Source organism: Montipora capricornis, chromosome 12 (genome assembly GCF_036669925.1).
Source record: "Montipora capricornis isolate CH-2021 chromosome 12, ASM3666992v2, whole genome shotgun sequence".
NCBI lineage: Eukaryota > Metazoa > Cnidaria > Anthozoa > Scleractinia > Acroporidae > Montipora > Montipora capricornis.
Genome location: NC_090894.1, coordinates 20964317 through 20984316, shown reverse-complemented (window position 1 = coordinate 20984316; position 20000 = coordinate 20964317). Strand labels below are relative to the sequence as shown.

Below are 20000 nucleotides of genomic sequence, written 5' to 3'. Positions count from 1 at the left end.
CCTCGTGAGTTTGTTATTCTCGTCAAAAGTCATTGCAACGCGAATGGCGTTTTAGTCAATAAAATATGCTCTCATGGAGCTCAAGAAGGGAACGTCAATTGGATGAACAAGACAGGCGATGATGATCTCGAATCTTAAAAGCGACGAGTAATGGACTTCGACAACAATCTTTCGCCCGTCGAGCCGAAATCAAAGTGAGCTGTATTTCCAACATTTTATCACAAGTGTAGTGTTAACCAAATGGAAAATTATCTGGTAACTTATGGGTTCAACAAAGTCAGTTAAAAGAAAATTGGAAATGTGACAGTCAAGAATTATTTGAAAGAAAGCTTGTCGACTATTTTGTGCATCATTATTCAAGGAGAAGTTTCTTCAGGAAAGGGTTTGAACCTGAAATTTTTGTTGCGTACATGGTAATTTGACACGATTGAGTCCACGCATTGAAATAGGAATAGGTTTTTGCCTCTAATAGCAAGTATGTTGTTTGTTTCAATAAAATGTTTCGCTGGAAAAGGATTCTGTGATATTTTCTGCCTTTGTGAATTACAATATTATGTTGTGTATTGAACTTTCGAGCTTCAAGTTGAAATGTGATACGGGAGGATATTTTTAGTATTGCTCTGTAAGCAGGAAGGGTTCACGAAAATAAACAGGTCTGTTGGAAGCGTACTTGAGTTTCAACAAAATGAGCCCCTAAATCAGCAAAAAATTGTGACGCCGATGAATAGTAAAGTAGCTGCTATTTCCAAAATGATATAAATAACCTCGTCTTGGAGAGTAAATTTTTAACTGTGCAGAAACAACGGTCAACCTCAACAGTTGGGTGATTGTGATCTTTGTTTCATTTATTGTCAAACTTTATAACACTTGACAGAAAAAGAAACTTACGAAAACCCGGTATCTTGCCATCATTTGACACAGATGCTTCACTGTTTGGCAAGTAAACATGCCGCGGTAACTTAATCACGGCGCCCGCTGAATTCCGGTGATGTCACTTTCGATTTTGCGATTTATTTGTGCAGCCAAAAGTACAACAACAAAATTGAACGTAGCAAAAATCTCCCAAAATGTTTGTCGCTGATCGTAACTGTTTATATTCTATATTCACGGTTCAAAATTGTTGTTTTCATGTCGTAAATGTTATTCTCGAGCAACCGTCCTGGAAACTTCCTTCTGCTCTTTCTAAAAACTGTGTATCGATATTTATTTACTTTTGCATCAATATTTGTTTTTGCTTAAGGCAAGCTAACAAAATCTATACCTCGCTGCGTTCGCATTTGTTAGCGTTAATAGTATTTTTGGTCCAATGCTTCCGTTTTACGATGGGGTATATGTTTTAGGTCACCCATCCAGATACTAACCCCACCGGATAGGTTAACTTTAGTAAACTTTAGTATTACAAAGCTGTCAGATGCTCAGAGGGCACGCTTAAACTTGTGGTGAAAAGAAGTTGTGAGGGAACTTGAAAATTATCAATATGTCAGCCCAGAAGTCAATGTTTTTCACTTCCCATTTATTTTCTTCAATCTTTCTGGGTTCATTATTTGTTCTGATTTGTCACTGACAGTAGTCATGACCGGGAACTATATACAACCGGATTTTTGACCAAACGTGGTGCACTACACGCATTAATTGACTTGGTATATAACTATGAATCATACTAACCGTGATTCGATCATCGTTCTCGTTCTTGAAGTACACTTTTTTTTGTTGACGCTGTCAACCCTGACAAGCACGGATATGAAAACAACAATGACAACAGAGAGGAAACAAACTCTCTTCGTTGAGAGTTCACCACAGTACCTCAACATCAACGGAAACTACAGACTAGATCGGAGAAAACAGAGGAAAACTACCACATAAAATGGCATAGAAATTAATATCGATAGGCACTAGTGTAATAGTATGTAACTCATGTGAATCAAATGCCCTGTTAGAACCCATTGATGAAAAGACAGTTTTCCTTTCTGTCTCCCAAGCTGAGCTCATATATTACTTTGATTTTTTTTCTTTACAAGGATTAGTTTTGAAACTTTTAAATGGTTAACTTTAAAGGCTGATATTTTGTAAGCGGAGTTTAACAATGTTAACTAAATCCTTCAGAGAACTTGGTGCATCTACACAACAACTGTAACCACTGGTTTAAATAATTTGTATCCACAATGTCACAATAGCGAACCACAGGATAATAATACCTCAAGAGTTCATCGATTCTTTAGGGTATCGGCTGCAGGAGTATTCAAATCAAACTCCAGAAATATTAGGAATTTAAAATGTATGGTAAAACTAAAACCCTTTCTGCAAAAGAGGTTTTTCTTCACACATTTAGCACATATAAATGACAGGATTCAACTGACCAAAACTAAGTGTGGACCTGCAATACTGCTAGTGCTCGAGCTTCTGGACTAGTAGAAACCTAGGGCCACAAGTCACAGGACTATACATGTATACAGTGTTCTCACCAGGATTTTGCATCTTGGGGTCGAGGGGCCCATTAAGACAAAAAAAGTCGGTCATTTGAGAGATAGACTGGGTCGTTGTGGAATTCAAATGTATTGGTAGATGGTATTGGTAGACAGCTTAACAACATTATCTTTGACCACAGTCTCATCATTACTGAAAGTAATTTTAATAACACACTGTACTTTACTTTATATACATATATAATTGCTGTAGAATGTCAATATGTGAATAAAATGAATACAAAACAATTTAAGTTGTTAAATTTTGATGTGCGAGTGTCCAAGCTCCAAAAATGAAGCCTCGTCATATTTAAGCCATACGTATTTTGTTTTCCACGATTGCTGGAACCTTCTTTGCGTCAGTTTCTCGGCTTCTACTGGTGTTCCTGTTTCTTTGACGTTATCAGGTTCTTAATTTAACTGCAATTTTGGCTGCTTCGCTTTACTACAGAAAAACGAATCCAAACTTCCTTGTTTTTTTCTGTTTTCCATAAATTAACGCACAAATGAAATATTCATAAACAAATATGGCGGACAATTCAAGCACGTGTATTCTCAAATGCAACAATGCCGCTCATTGGCTTATGTGTTCACACGCCCAGCTAATCATAATTCCTGTTATAGGAATCATTGATCGCTCGATCGAACCTCGAGTATGACTGATTTTTAGACATTAGATTTTCTTTTTGCATCAGTTAAGAATTTTTTTTAGCTTTTTGTTTTTCTTCTTTGCGCCCTGATGGCCCTTTTATATCATCTTAGTGCGTCATTTGTTTTGAAGCTGCGGGAATCCCGCAATGGCGCGGCCTGGTGAGAACACTGTGTATATAGTAACAATTCAGTAATTTATGTTTTAAAAACTATTAATAAAAGATGAAAACAACAACAACAACAAAAAAAAAAAACACTTTGTGTTGCAAATCTTGTTCAACGCATCCTCCCAATGTTCCGATAACAACAATCACGAGAAATGATCCAGTTGACGCTTCAAAATGGCATCCGACCGACTAAATAGAGTAAGGATGAAATTAACTCCTGTGTAGATGCCTGCAACGACACGCAATGCCTTCACACCTAATGACAACTAAAAGAGAGTTTTATTGCTCAATCAAGAGCCCCCATTAACAAAACAGTTTACCAAGCTGATCGCCCTCCCATTTGACTCCTGTCAGCAAGGAACACTTTATCTTGCAGGTTTTCGCGACTATCTGTGCTAATCGTCGCCTGTCGTCGTAGTCTATGGCGTCCCTTAAGTGTTTCATATAGAAACACAACATAACAAGTGGGAAAAAAACGTAGAAAGCAACAATCAAGCAGATATATTGAACACTGAACGCATGCATGGCGCGATTCGCACACTCAAAATGCAGTGGGAATGTTCTTGAACACATCCGGTACCCAGCGTCTGAACACACCACCATTTTGTGCCGTTGCCTGCGCACTGGTGCTCGGGCACCTATTGTGAACGTAGCCTTGACCGACTACCGGTCATTTATGTATGCTGGAACAACATTTTTCATTAACATAATGCAACTAGCTGAGGTGATAACATTAAAAATTGTTTTACCGTCTAATAACTTGATCCAGTACGGTCCAGAGGTTTGTTTTTTGCCAGGGGAATTTTTTACAATGTCATCGCAAGACTTTGCCGGGTTAAGCCTCGAACCATAAACAGGCTTCTTACGGATTTCTTTCAGCAAAACAGCCTCCCATTTTTTGCCTGAGCAGACATAGAAATTTCCATGGTCAAACTTTAACGCTCCAGCATGTATGTCCTTATCGCAGTCACAAGAATGAGCTCCGAGCTTCGATATGACTGGCACGACTTTGCTGCAATCACGAGTCTCCATTGTGCAAAACTGGCCACATACAATGGCAGCTAAGACAGCGAGAGTAAGAGTTTGCAAGACAATCTTCATGTCGATGTGACTGCTTCAGATTTTTTCAGGGCTTCGCAAACTGAGGTGGTGGCGTATTCAAGTTGACGCGTTTTTGGCGGGAAAGCTGACGTTATGACCAAAAAAGGAAGGAGACTAATATTGCGCTTGCGCCTCAGCACCCCGAAAAACATTCCGAAAAAAAAAACCCTTGAAATTCAGTCAAATTCATCGCTAATATTCATCGTCTGATTCCAAAAGGACGGCACACGATGAATGCAAAGGTGATGAGTCATCTGAAAGACTTGGGCATTACCTTATCTTTATGACCGATACTGGTTCAATACAACGGGAAACACCGCGAAGAATCGCAAATGAAACGATGATGGCTAGTCAAAAGTGTGGCGATGAACTGCAGATTTTGCAAGGAGCAGAGGATAGTCTTGCCTTCCTGGCGTTGTTTTTCCTCATTTAAGAGACTTCAACTCATAATGGAGTGCTGTTTAATAATGAAGTAGGTCGGTTTAAATTGAAATGCGAATTTAAATTAAAAATATGGGTTAACTAGCGTTTTAAGCGGAGAGAACGATAAATCAGCTAACAAGATGGAGTCGTAAAATGGCAACCCACTGGTGAAAGACATCTCAATTCGCTATAAAGCTTCCCGACCTTGAAATTGTGAACCACATGGTTGAAGTAGAGTCGGGACTGAATTGTTCTGGAGAAGAAATAGGGCTGATTTTGACTCGTGAAGCGAAAAGATTAAGCCAAGACGCAAGGCTTTACTTTACGAGTGCTGCAGATAATTTTAAATTTCCTTGGTAAAAAATATTCTGATTCCCTTTTTCGAGACTTTTGTCATAGGCCGTGATACGGGAATTCCCGCTTGCTGAAGTAAGCCCAACAATCAAAGAAAAGATTTGTGTAAAGAGACTGTCATTTTAAGTGGCAAGGTTCAACACAGCAGGTTTCGTGTGATACGGTGTTGTCTACAAAATGGCTCCAAATCTTGTAATGATATCCTCTCAGTCTTGCCTATTGTGTCTTTGACTTGGAAAACTTTCACGTCTGAAAATTAAATCACTGAAAAAGCAATAAATTTGAAGCTTTTTCAAGTTGTATTTTATCATATTGCTCTACGCCGTAAAAGTTTCAATTTGAATAGACCATTTTACAGTTGTGGCTAAGTTACCAGGCCTAGCAATGGAAGCGAGGCTGCCGGTGACCCTCTTTTGATACAAACCTTCATGCTTTTGTAATGTTAATACGGACTAAATTGGAATTACAACAACACAATTTACATGATAAAAGCAGTGAGGTCTGTATCAATGCAAGGTCACCGGCAGCCTCGCAGCCATTCATAGGCTTGGTCGCTGAGCAAACAACTGTAAAATGGCCTATTGAATTCGAAGTGGCAAGGCATGCAAAAGTCGAAAACAAAAGTGGTCTTTGGCGACATCAAAATCGCACATCGTCCAAACCAGCAATTGCTGTTTGGAAATAACTGATAGCAAATTGGCAACACCTTTTCTAAGAATGACCATGGATATTAATTAAGTCTGCCAGCGAAAAAAAATCTTTATGGCTGATCTTGAGACATAGATCCTTACGAAAAGCTGAGCCAATGGTTTGGAAACAATACATTGACAACATTTTTTCGTTATGGGATGTCAGCAAACCGGATATAGACAAGTTCATCACACAAGTAAACTCACACCACCCTTCCATCATCATTTACAGCTGAGATCTCAAACACTAAAGCCACATTTCAAGACATTGTTGTATACAAAGGCAAACGCTTTCAAAATCAATCCATTCTGGATATAAAAAAACACTTCAAGCCAACTCAAACCTTTCAGTACACTCATTTTTCCTCCAGCCACCCACAAAAAGGATTCGTGAAGGGCAAGGCCCTTAAAGTGCCCTTGTGACCAAAAAATCAATTCATATTTTTCTTTGGATTTCAAAACTATGTTAACAAAACAATAAGTGACCCACATTTTAAGCCTTGATTTCAAAAAGACACCTCTTTATTTTAACTGGAATTTTCCTATTTAATGGTCCGCCATTACTAACATTATGTTCTTGAGAGAGCTGGATCGAGGAGAAAATGACGTCAAAGGCTCACTAGTTTAAGAATGCAATACGTGTGTACGCTGCAAAATTAATATGCAGCATGGGGGTTTTGCGCTTTCAGACTTTTAAACTCACGCTTTGCATATATAAGCTGCGTTCACACGCTGAGATTTTAAGCTAGTGAGCCTCTGATGTCACGTTTCCCTGGATCCAACTGTCTGAGTTCCAATCGGTCAGTTTTGAACATGAGTAATGGCGGACCGTGAAATCCAAAACTTACACTCAAAGTATTAGCGGCCTTTGGATAAAATCAAAGCTCAAAATTTTGCCAGTCAGGTGTTAAGCAAACACACTTTCAAAATCTGAAGGAAAAAAGGAAGTGGTTTTTTTATCACAGGGGCACTTTAAGACTTCTACGCTTTTAAAAATTCTTTTACAAATTCAAATCACATGTCTGTGCTGGAGGCTATCCAAATCGTGTGATTGAGACACTCCTATCAGACATCAAATTCACAGAAAGGGAATCAGCGCTGAAGCAAAGGAATGAAATCTCTAAAGATATCCTGCCCCAGGCTTAAAGTGCCCCTAACCCCAAAATATTTTTTCGCTTAATGAATCTTTATACCTGTTCGAGACGTATTGTGATCATTTTTTCCTTTTTCTAACAAATCCTGCCATTTTATAGGCTTCGAAAGTTGCGAAAATCCAAGCATCTTTTGTTCACGACCGAGTCAGAAGGAGAGTGGGTCTATTCCTGATTTGATGTCACAATCTACTTTGCATGCATTTTCACAAAGAGTTAATGCAATGTAAATCAGTTTTTGATGTCACATCAGGAATAGACCCACTCCCCTTCTGACTCGGTCGTGAAGAAAAGATGCTTGGATTTTTGCAACTTTCGAAGTCTATAAAATGGCAGGATTTGTTAGAAAAATGAAAAAATGGCCGCAATGCGTTTCGAACAGGTGCAAAGATTCATTTTATAAAAAAAAATATTTTGGGGTTAGGGGCACTTTAATGTGACACAGTATCACCCAGAAGTGCTAAACCTTAAACATGTTTTATTAAAAAAATTGGCACTTGATACAAACCATATCTTTTCAAAGGGGAAATCCCTAAAAGACATGCTCGTAAGAGCAAATTTTTAGAGAGGTCAAAGACTGAAAATATGGTAAAAAAGTCTCAACCGTTAAGGAGTTGTGTGGGCCTGTCAATCCTTGCTACTTCCTACTATATTCTGACCCCTTTCCAACCAACTATCGTTACTCCTTCTTGCTTGGACGAGGCAACTGACTAAAAATGTACCAATCCCCGACCCCATAGGGAAAAGCAAAGGCCAAAATGTACTAATCCCCCACCTCCCTGGGAAGGCAACACAAAAAGAAATGAAATAATCCCCCACCCCCTCGGGCAAGGCAAACAGTCAAAGACCCCACAAAGCCCCACCCATGCCCCATGTGGGGGTTTACAGTGACAGGTGCATTAATTCCTGTATGAATCAACAGTCCTTCAATTACCGGTAACAACTCTAAAAATATTAAGACACAAATTGAGACCTGAAGCTTTGAGAGTATAAACGAAGGGCGCTCCAAGAGAGTAGCTATCAGGAGTTTTCTTCGGCATAAGAATAAACTCGAACAAAGTAAAAGAATATTTACTGGACAAACGGGACACAGCAGTTTGAAACAATCGCCAAAGTCGTCCTCTTTGTTGGTACCACGAAATAAACACAGAAAAAAATCTTGCAAAATTCCCATTCTCCATTAGCCATGAATTAAGGTCTTTTTAGCATTGTGGACGTTTTGATTCCTCTCCAAGAATAGCTCCAGCGACAGTCATTGATCACCCGATTCACACAAAATATTGATAAACAAACGCCCGCCTTTTTTCTTAACAGCGGCAAGGTCTTGGGTACAATTAAATTACCGTATATAACGTATCTATTTAACTTGTTTCTGTCCTCTTCGCTTTTCGTTGGCAACCCGCTGAAAAGAAAGATGGTAACTACTTAGTGTTGCTCACCGCTATTTTTGCGACATGTCTCTGGTGATCAGAGTTCCTCGGTAGTAGCAGTTGTTCCCAAGTCGTCATGAAACATGGTGAAACAAGGAATCCAGATTTTTGCCAGGGCGAAGCCAACGAAACAGAAGTTAACAGGGGTAAGCTTTCTATTTGAAGAATTGACATGATGATATTGAATTTGTCACCTTAAAACGTAGTAAACAAACGGGTCAAGTGTCGTGACATAGTCTGTATCAAGATTTTAACTTAGAACGGAGAAAATAAAGATTTTTAAGAATCCCTGTATTCATGTACATAGAACTAATAACACAGTTATATATTATAGTTTTTCTGCAGGTTAAAACAGGTTAAATACAACTTAGCCAACCATCAAAACTAGATCATTTATAATATAATAGCCAGGAAGAATTTCTTTTGAACGCATTTTTTCTCCCTAGACACCAAATGAAAATAACTAAAGAATTCTGACACGCTTCCTAAACAGAAATTCTTCTCTTGTTTGTCTTGATTACCTTGTATTATAATAGTTTTACAAGAAAAGAAATTTATTGGTTTTTTTGATGATCTGTCTAAATTAATTCTTCAAGGGTTTGTTGAACCCCTTTGCTGTGGAAGAAAGTAGAATGAATGCTTAGAATAAAAAACCTATCATTTTTTCTTATGTCTGCCAGTAAAAAAATATATTTCTTGTAGGCTGCCAGACTTTGCATAACTGAAACCAGACAGAAGTTGTTAATGTTCTCATTGTCTATTATCCAGCCTAGTATTTAATGAAATATTATTCAATGAAAGAGAGAAAGAATCTCAATATATTGATTGGGTCTGGAGTGGGTGTATTACTTAGACAATTTCAAGAACAGCACTATTTTTTAGAAATGCAGTATCCAAGCAAGTGAGAATTGCTACAGCAGGTTGTCTTTCCTTCCTTTCATGGAACACTTCATCTGTTGACTGTTTTAAATCCTCCCTCAATTAATTTGCAAGATTTAAACCTAGCCACTACTATGACTGAATAACTGCTGTCAGATCATTCCCTGTGCACTTAATTATTTTTTGTTTGTCAGCTCTATGAAGTTTATGATGATGAGAATGGAACAGCTTGTATCGCCTTTACTGTTCCCAAAGACCTGGCTGATGGCTACATCAACAACAAGAGAGAAGTTTATAAATTTAGGTTTGCACTTACCATGTAACTGCTGCGTGACGACAATAAAAATGAAAAGGGGTTCCTCACAGAAACAGATAATACGTTGCATCTTTTTTGGAGTGATTTTCATTTTATTGAAGTACAAGGATATCAAGGTGGCTGTCAACAATGACTACATTTTTAGCCATATCTGAACTACTAAAGCTTCAGTAAATAATTAGGAAATGGTATGATTTACTAGACAGTGCATTTCATGATTCATGGGCATGAATGATGTTTTGAAAGTAATCTCAACGGCTCATGCAGTTTGAGAACTTTCAAAACATCGCAAGTGACCGTAAATCACAAAATGCACAAGCAAGTTCATACAATTTTTTATTTATTATATACTCAACAGAATTGCTCCATTGCTGTGTTTCAGAAACTGGATTACTCTTTTCAGTATATTTAACATTTTTCTGCAAGGGCATTCTGGATGTTAAGTGATAGATAACCAATGAGGTGCCAAGTTGGATATACATGTAATCATTTTATATCCCGCAAGCCCAAGTAGATAATTGTTGTTTTATTAAAAACTCCAGGATGAACAACTCTTCTTTGGTCTTCCCCGGGTACAAGGTAGTATTGTTGCATAAAGCATTGATTTTTGCCTCGGTCAATTCCGGTCCAAAACAGCTTTTGTCAGCCATTTTTTCACAGTGATGCAAAAATGTTTTCAGCTTGCTTTATTGCTGACACATACCTTGACCATATCAGGTACAGCAGGTAATGAACTGATAGTCTGTGTCCGGCGTGCCGATGAAAATGGTGGAAATCTGATATCCACAGTTCAGTTTTTAATAAATAAAATGAAATATCCTTAACTTTTTTGTCTGGAAAGGTTTGACAAAGTGTTTGACCAGGATTGCAAACAAGATGAGATTTTTGAAGAAGTTGCACAAGGAGTAATAGACAAGTAGGTTATTGATGTACTTGAAGAAAATTGCCTCCGTTAAGAATATAAAATGACTTTAACAGCTGTAGCTTTAATACTAATAAAGTTTTGATTTTACAGTTATCAGAAATCTGGTTTATTCTTAACTGCCTTTTTGTTTGTTGTTTTCAGTGTTTTGACAGGCTACAATGGTACCATTTTTGCATATGGTCAGGTACTCATAAATAAAATTTGTTTTTCTGTTAAATTCTATCGATGTCCTATGGACTGACATAGCGAAGGTCTTTTGATAGCTCTCTGGATTAGCTCAGGAAAAAGTCATCAATGTCGACAGTAATACAATCAAGTGTTTTGTTTACTTGCAGACAGGTTCTGGTAAAACGTTCACAATTACAGGTGGCGCTGAGAGATACGTGGATCGTGGGCTAATTCCCAGATCACTATCCTACATCTTTGAGTATTTTGAAAAGGTCAGTAAGAAAGGTCACGTTGGACACAGTTTGTTACCTAAAATTTCATAGTCTATTATTCCGTTAAGTACATGTAAGTAATATACATTCTTTTGTGCCTCTCACATGTTGTTGCAAGCAAGCTTCATCCCAGCAAGGCTTCCTCTGCTCACAGTAACTACATAATGGAAAACTACATCAAGATTACAATGTATACTTGTATAAAACTGACAGAGTAACGTCTGTTATGTCTCACTCCCAGGAGTTAATGGGTTAATAATAATAATAATAATAATAATAATAATAATAATAATAATAATAATAATAATAATAATAATAATAATAATAGTTAGTTAGCTGCTTGTTTGTTCAGCCTAACTCTTGTGTTTTGCCACTGTGCAAAAATATGAAAAGACCAATTTGTGACATATCGTGTTGATTTTGGAAAGGATTTTTCCAACAAGGCTTTTTCTTCATCGGCTGTTTTCAATTCTCTGAACTTTCTGTTATGCATCATTTTTAATAAACCTTCTTCAACCATTGACTGCAACAAAGAAAGGACTGAAGGAAAAGAACATGCCTACAAGGTCCACTTATTTTTCTTGTGACTGTTCTAACATCTTCCCCTCACAATTGGAAGCTTTGGCCGGACTCCCGAGCGACACGCTTTTTGTGGACTGTTTTTGAAGCCACTCAAAAAGCCTGCAGCATGTCATATTGTTTTTAAACCCGATAAAACACTGCTCCTTGTTTTTTGAACATTACATCATCACCATCATCAGTATCGTTATCGTCATTATTTTCAGCACTCAGAAGCAGTGTTCACTGCTCACATTTCATACCTTGAGATATACATGGAAAATGGATATGATCTCTTGGATCCCAAACATGAGGCTTCTAAACTAGAGGATTTGCCGTAAGTGGATTGCCAAAACTCAGAGTTACTAGAGATTAAAGTTTACAACTGTATCAACTTGGTTTATGCGTTCAACACCCTTTAGTGTGAAGAGCCACAATACCTCATTGCAAATAATCAGTGTCATCTTTTCAATTTTATCAGTTACATGTTTTCACCCTGTTGATCATATGGTGAGTGCTTTCCTTTTGTCAGAACTGGCTGGCCAGAAACCTCTTGTTTGCAAAGAAAATGCGACAATTTGAAGGAACACTTTCATGATAATGTCTTGCATTCTTCTGGAGGAATATAATACATGTATCATCCTTGAGGTGTGTTAATATGAAGGCGTTGTACAATTAGTCCTTCCAAAATTGCCCGCTATGGCGGGTCAGTTCGGTCAAAATGAAAGTGCTAGGTATAAGTTTAAGTTGTCCAATACACTGAATACACTGTACAACGATACCATACAATGAGATTTATTGAACAAGATCAACTCCAGCCTCTCTTTTATTCAAAGGCTTGGTAAACTGAGCACGGAACTGTAAAAATTTATTTAATGGTCTATTCTATAATGATTCCATAAATGAATTTCATTATGCAGCTCAGTATTGGACGTGTATGTACAAAGCTGCAGTTTCTAGACTGATGGTCTCAACACATGCTTCTTACATTGTAATTATTTTTCTTTCCATAGGAAAGTGACCCTTTTCGAAGACAGTGACAGTAATGTTCATCTAAAGAATCTCTCTTTACATCAAGCTAATAATGAAGAGGAAGGTAAAGAAAAACTTCTTTACGAATGACATAAAACATGATTAGTATCTAATTTTCATAAGTTTGAACTGCAGGAATCGAAATACATGATAAATGGCACTATCTCAGTTAAGCGGCAACTTAAAGTTGGGAAGAAAGCCTGAAGAAATTGATGCTTATTAACCCATCGACATCCAAACTGGCCGAAACCGGCCAGACTTTATATTTTACTCTGTCTATTTATGCCAGACGATTTTACTCATCAATGGGGAACCCCTGGGAGTCAATGGGTTAAAACAGGCCTAATGTTTTCAAGACTGCGAGATTTTGAAAAAGTTTTATTATTTTTAAGGCACATATTAGGCTAATATGATCTCTGCCTCCAATTTAACAGTATTCAATTAAGCTTAGTATTATATTCCTTATTGCATTCTATGAATTAAGTGTTTTAAGATTTTATTGCTTGATCAGATTATTGATTAGATCTAATTTTCTTTCTTTTGTTATGTAATGATTCAATGCAAATATGGGTTGCAAAGTTTTATAAATAAACTATCTCTCTCTTGAACCCCTAAATTTGTGATTGCGCTGCACTTTCTTCGCAACTGCTTAAGTTTCTGGGTACTAATAACTGCGATGATCTCCATCTCTCATGAAAAGCTTCATAAGTTCATTACTAATTAACAATATTAATAAATAGAGGATATTACATGGCCACGCAGAGATACGACAATGTTGAAAAATATTTAATGAGTGAGCACAGCAAACGAGTGAAATATTTTTCAACACGAGAAGAGAAATGTTGTATCTCCAAGCAGCCATGTAATATTCTATTTATTCTATAAACACCAATGAAAATAATACTATATCATTTTACGAAAGGCATTGAATGGCGCGATTTTCCTATATACAATGTAACCACAGCAACAGTAATTTTTTCACATGTGAAAATAACATGGCTTTTATCTTCATGTGTGAAGATATCATGTTTTGCGCGAAAGCTCACTTGGTATTTCATTGGTGTTTATACATGTATAATTATAATTACTGATGTTTTACTCAAAAGGGTAATAATAATTATTGTATGGTTCAAGTTAAGCAGTCAGTGGTTTAACGTTAACAACTCTACACATAACAGTACACACATGTTAAATGGTGTTCGTTTTTTCTTGAATCGCAGCTACAAAATAATATGCAACTTTATTTCCTTTTTTTATTGTAGCTCTTAATCTTTTGTTCCTTGGAGACACAAACAGGATGATTGCTGAAGTGAGATGTTTTAGCAGTAATAATAATAATATTGTATTTTAATAATTGCATTTGGGGATCCTGGGTGCCTTTCAGAAATTATTGCCGGCACAGGCCTTAACAGGAAAGGGACCAATGGATTTCTTTTAATCTAACATAACAAAAAACATTTTAGATGAAATGAGCAAATTTTGAGGCTAAGATTACCCTGAAAAGATGATATGTTTCCAAGACCAGAAAAAGAAAGAAACAATTATTGCAAATTTCCATATATGCCTTGAAACATTTTCCTTTTAGATAGAGATTATTTAAATGTCTCCTGAAAAGGGTCGTGACTTTTACAAAAAACTTGCCCCAGATTACAGAAGTATAGATCTGGGACTTTTTATAGACTGTAATCAGGCTGGTAATTGGCAGCCAACCATTATAATCCTTAAGGTAAGGCAACAATTATCCCCATTCATGTTGCGTTGAGTGCTACACAAGTTGTTTGTATTAGATGGTACGTCATTCACCATTGGTTTGCCCTAGACATTAGTCTCAGTACAAAAAGCTCCGGTTACGTCCAAAGTATCACTCTGTGAGCTCTTTAGTTTTTTTAAAGGAGTACCTTTACTGTTTGCAAAATTTTATTCCCACCCTCCCTCCCTTCAGAAGTTTTGTGGTCGTCAAGTTTAATAAATTTGGGTTCACTTCTCGGTACACGCTTCGGTTAAGTCTCCCAACAACTTCCCCAAGCTTTGGTGTTTTTCATACTATGCCATTTTACGCTCTCTATCTGCCTTTGTTCTTGTCCGATCCAGCACGTGCCGGTGGAGTCGGCTCGTAGTGCTGGGGAGATAAGGAGGCTTGAGCTATTTTTACCGCATACACTCTTCCCATTATAGCACGATGCTGGCCGGAGGTTTAGCTTGTAGTGCTGTGGAGAGTTAGGCTTGTACATGTATATCATTATTTGGCATTTTAATACCGACCTACAACTTGTCTGATCTGGCGTGGTTCTCATGCGTCAGAGAGATAAGTTCAGGCTTTTAGTCATGCTGCGGAAGTCGTCTGTCACGCCGATCATGGAGGGGTGTTCCCCCCTTTACACCAACACTGTCTTTTGTGTTTTGTTATTGTAGTGTGTCTTGAATATAAATACCCACGGGAACTGCGACATTAATGAATTAAATAATAATGCTGCATCTGTGATCTACAGACACCAATGAATCAGGCATCCACCAGATCGCACTGTATCTTCACAATTCACATCTCATCGCGTAGTCCTGGAAGTGCCACCATTCGCAGAGCCAAGCTACACTTGGTTGATCTTGCAGGGTAAGGCTGTTAGTTGGCATCATGTTGTGATCTTCCAGTGAATTACATAAATTTCTGATGTTTGTGGGTATTCCTAGATGGTCATCCATTGAGATATTGATCTGAATAGTCCAATGAGGTTAGAGCGACTTTCTTATGACCTCGAAAAACAAATGTAAAAACAGAACGTAAACAAAAATGCTAAACATTTAATTGGCTTATCGAACAAAATCAAACAAGGGCGAATTTTTATTGGCTTAGTGAACGCAGATGCAAACAACATCATCTCTCCATGGAACTTCTGGAAAGCGATTGGCATTTCGCTTTGACATCATTTGAAATGCAGTAATGTGATGGGCAATCAAACTGTTTACTGCCCATATTAGGAGTTTCCATGTCAGGAATAAGGAGAAGATGTGTTTTAATTAATTAATCTTGCCAAACATTGGTCTGTGAAACAAATTGCAAACACTTTTTCAAGGCCATACAAAAGTTGCTCCAACTCTGCATTTATTCTGTAAACTTTCAGATCTGAGAGGGTTGGAAAAACCAATGTTGGTGGCACGTTACTCGCAGAAGCCAAGTATATCAATTTATCTCTTCACTATCTTGAACAGGTAGTAACTGTATAACATTACACATTACTTCTCTACAGTTGTTAATGTTATGCAATAATAAGATTTGGATTTTCAGTTACGTCAAGAAATGTGTTTAACCCCTTGACGCCTAAACGCGCCTGAATCGGCCAGACTTTATCTATCTAATGCCAGAGTATTTTACTCTGTCTAATGCGAGTCAGTTTTACTCATCAATGGGGAACCTTCAGGAGTCAACAGGTTGATTAAATGCCTAGAACTTAAATTCATCTTCCAAATCGGCACCCTTAATCCTCACGGTATTAACGAATGCTTTTCATTTATAATAACTAATATATTCCTATTTTTCATGTTGCCATGTTACCACCAATAGCGTAGCTCCTACTCTACTATATAAACTACACGTAACCCATATTATTCCTCTATTCGCTCTGACAAAGGGCTAACGTTCAAAACATCAGCTTTTAGAATCTCCGTGCGGTGGCCAATTTACATTATCGACTCCGTTGATAAAACCAAATTTTTGTATACTACTTCCCCACCGACGCAGCACCACAGTTTCTTTAGAAACTACCCCCTTCATTCATTTGATTAAATGCCTGTTGATTTGGATAAGCGTCATAAAGTGTCTCCTTGCTCTTCTACGTGTACCCAACAAAAGTGTCCCCTATCTAGACTCTGAGCACTCCTCAAAAAAAGATTGACAGCTGCTACCCTAACTTAAATGTAATGCTAACCTTAACACTTGCCACATTGTTGGGAAGAGGTTGTAAAATACTTAGACTTAATGGGGACACTAAGTTTTTGGAATCCAAATAAACTGGGTATGCTTCTAATTACTTTCTGGACATAATAAGTGTAGATTTTGTGGTATATATTTTTTGAAATACTGTTGTCATTGTTGTCTGGAAGGTGATTGTGGCATTATCAGAGAAATCAAGAAGTCACATCCCATACAGGAACTCTATGATGACATCTGTTTTGAGAGACAGGTACAGTGGCATACTGACTGGGTTTAAAGTGCACTTAAACCCAAATATATTTTGTTCCTAATATAAATCTTCCCATCCTAGGCAAACATATGTCAGCATTGTTACCCAGAATTTTGCTTTTTCTGTGCTGTGCATGCCACGTAAACCTGGTAGAACTAGCAGTAATTTGGACCCACGACCGTCATGTGAGAGGCATGGCTTTACTCCTGATTTTACTTGTCACAAACTGCTTGCACTCCTGTTTTCAAAGAAATTTTGCATTGCAAAGCAATTTGTGATGTGAAATGCCTCTCACATCACGGTCGTGGGTCCAAATTACTGCTAGTTTTGATAGCTCTGTGCTTCTTGCCTGGCAGATAAAAAGCATACATGTAATTTTGAGGTAAGAATCATCAAACATGTTTGCTTTCCGTGGAAAGATCCATATTGTAGACTGAAAACATTGGGTTTGGGTGCACTTTAAGAACTGGACCAGGTTCCTTGATACTAGGTTAATAGCCTAATTAGCCAAGTAGTATCATAGTTGTTGTGTCATCGTTGTATTTAATGCTGGCTTAAGGACTGCCTTAAGTTAGTAACCAAGCAACCTGGCCCTTGTGATATGAAATAAAAATACAAATAATATTATTTTTGCACTGATGAGTCTTGTAATCTGGATACTATATCAAATAGTACAATTAGGGCACAAGGCTACCAAGGTGATTGGACAAAAAACATGAATGTGTGGCCACCTTGGGCTTCCTGTTACATGCTCCAGATTCCCCACACTTTTAGTACTTTCTCTTATATTCATTTGATTAGTACAGGATATAGCTCTGTTGTGTTTAGCATAAGGGTCCTTTGTTTGTGTTGTATCTACAGTAATTATATTTGTGTCCATTGTATTCTGAACCAGTTGTGGGAGTTGTTGTAATAGCAGCCTTGTAATGCACATGGTATGAATTCATGGTATTTATGTGATCTTGGAGTAGTCAGCTCCACAGCCAACAATATTATTATTAGCTTAGAGGAAAAGCAGTCAAGAGTATCCTAGAAGACACGACTTTATTCAGATTGACCAGAATGCAAGCTAAAACACTTTACATCCACATGATCAAGGCCGGAATTTTATGTACAATGCCAGTCAGATTTTGTCGGAAGACTTGGGGAAAGATCTGGAATTGGTTTTTTACAACATGGAAAATTCTTCTTTTTCCCAATTCAGTGTTGCATGGCAATTTTCTTGGGAGTATTTAGCTTTGAAATTAACAGTAGAGGTTGAGTTAAAGAGGGGATTGGTGTTTTAAAGAATGTGATGATGAGCATTGTGGGTTATAGAGGGGGGTGGTTGATGACTTAAGCAGCTTGACTCTGCTGAGGCTGATCTAGCAATTAACATAGCTTAAATCCATCAATGATCAGTCTTCTCTTTGCCTCTATTTCAGTCTTGGAGGCAACTGCATGACAACAATGATAGCGACATGTTCACTTGAGAAGAAAAACCTTGATGTAAGGAAAGTTGCTTATTAAGAAAAGTAAATAAACACTGGTTAGATCGTGTTAGTTGAATGGCTTGTTGCATGTAGGGTCAATAATTGTACAATTTTAGGCTGAAATTTGATCAGTTCGTCATCGTAGGTTTTTCATTATTTTGGATTCGGTTCATCTTCTTTTTTTTTTAATTTAAGCCGAAACACAGAGGCACAGCTCAAACAATCACACCAAGTGAAATAAAAGCAAAAATAAATAGTAGGCCCCGGACAAAGTTAGGAAAGCCCAAGCATAACTGTGTAAACGTATGCCAAGGTTCATAATGCCCTCAGCTGAACACCTCTTGAAGCTTGAATACCTTAGTCTAGGGCTTGAGCCAGGTTTAATAACATGCACTTCTTGCACAATCCTTTCTAGGAATCAATTTCAACTTGTCGATTTGCGCAGCGAGTGGCAATGATCAAGAATGATGTTCTGCTGAACGAGGAAATTGATCCCAAGCTGGTTAGTTGAGTCTCGTTGATGCAAAGCAAAGTGAATTATATTTGAATGCATTGATTTTTGCTGATATTGTTTTTTCAATTATTGTTTACAATAGATGATAGCACAGCTAAGAGCAGAAGTACAGAGGCTGAAAGATGAACTTGCAATGGCTACAGGTCAGGAATATACGGGAGAATTAACTGAGGACGAAATGGACAGGTACTGACAGTGTCAAGACTTTTTTGCATGATATATTGTGCAGTAAGCATTTACGAGCAAAAGAAGAGCTTTGGAGAGATTTTTCCGCTGCACAAATGTGCCTAAGTCTCAGTGGTGGATGGAACGCTTTTTCCTCATCCGCTTGTCCCATATTTTTTTTCCAGACGGAATGGTTTAGCATCACCCCGTTTACGTAAAACGGCAAACATCGGCTTGCCGTTTCACATTTCACGTAAATTGAATGAAGTTTGTGACTTTAGCTTCGCGTGACCCACCGCAACTCGGTATGGACTCTGTTTATCACGAGTATTTAATAAAAAACAAAAACAAAAATAAAAAATGGGAGGAGTCCTTTTAAACATTGTTTGTAGAAAAAGACGCTATCAATATAAAATGAAAATCCTTACCCGTCAAGTTTTGCGAGTTAAGATGAAGCTGTTTTGAGAGTCAACAGAGACTCAGCCTGGGCTCAAGAAGAAAATTGTGGTAAGGAGTCAGTTTACACAGTTATGAACGATCTATAACCATGAAACCTAATTTTTCCTTGTTTGACTTACCGAAAAATGGTTTTGGGATTCTTTTTTTCCTCAAACAATTTGTTATGTAGAAGAAAAACGAGAAGAAAATTCCACGTATTATCAGCAAACGCGAAAATGCCAGAAAAATGCTTACTTTCACGGAGAAGCGGCAACCGCCAACGCGAAAAATGGCGGGAAAGTCGTGGTCACGTGGTCACGTTTGCGTTTGGGAACGCTTTCGGCTGAAGTACAGGATACAGAGCCACTTTTGAAGAGGGTTGGCTGCAGGGGCTCTGCGGCTCCACAGTTAACACGATTGTAGGGCCGCGGAGCCAATCAAACATATACCTTCCTCGTTCTTTTAAACGCTAACACGACTGTGGAGCCGCGGAGTCACTTTAGTGATACTGCTTCCGGAGTGGCTCTGTATTCTGTAGTTGGTCCACGCGTTCCACGCAGGCAGTTCCTTTAATATTACAAGAAATTAGAGTGAAAACCAACAGAGAAAAAGGTTGGACGTATTTTGGAACTCAAAAGTCACACTCAATGTCATCCAT

At 37.8% G+C, this 20000-nt stretch overlaps 2 protein-coding genes across 5 annotated transcripts in view; one reads left to right on the top strand and one right to left on the bottom strand.

The window, feature by feature from the left end:
• The window catches only part of LOC138026871 (uncharacterized), a 75490-nt gene extending 69205 nt beyond the window's left edge, over positions 1–6285 (bottom strand). For 2 of the 3 annotated variants that reach the window (XM_068874330.1, XM_068874331.1), the window contains exon 1: positions 4030–6285. In XM_068874330.1, the coding sequence (XP_068730431.1) occupies positions 4030–4381 (352 nt within the window). In that variant the 5' untranslated portion in view covers positions 4382–6285. Of the gene's footprint in view, positions 1–2462 lie in introns of all 3 variants that reach the window. The other variant, XM_068874332.1, reaches the window with a different exon arrangement.
• Positions 6286–8361: 2076 nt separating this feature from the next.
• Positions 8362–20000, top strand: part of LOC138027980 (kinesin-like protein KIF6) — a 26774-nt gene continuing 15135 nt past the window's right edge. For both annotated transcript variants that reach the window (XM_068875613.1, XM_068875612.1), the window contains exons 1-14: positions 8362–8574; positions 9502–9611; positions 10465–10539; positions 10690–10732; positions 10884–10988; positions 11774–11883; positions 12560–12642; positions 13841–13887; positions 15068–15186; positions 15695–15782; positions 16674–16753; positions 18178–18241; positions 18641–18727; positions 18822–18925. In XM_068875613.1, the coding sequence (XP_068731714.1) occupies positions 8512–8574; positions 9502–9611; positions 10465–10539; positions 10690–10732; positions 10884–10988; positions 11774–11883; positions 12560–12642; positions 13841–13887; positions 15068–15186; positions 15695–15782; positions 16674–16753; positions 18178–18241; positions 18641–18727; positions 18822–18925 (1178 nt within the window). In that variant the 5' untranslated portion in view covers positions 8362–8511. The remainder of the gene's footprint in view (positions 8575–9501; positions 9612–10464; positions 10540–10689; positions 10733–10883; positions 10989–11773; positions 11884–12559; positions 12643–13840; positions 13888–15067; positions 15187–15694; positions 15783–16673; positions 16754–18177; positions 18242–18640; positions 18728–18821; positions 18926–20000) is intronic.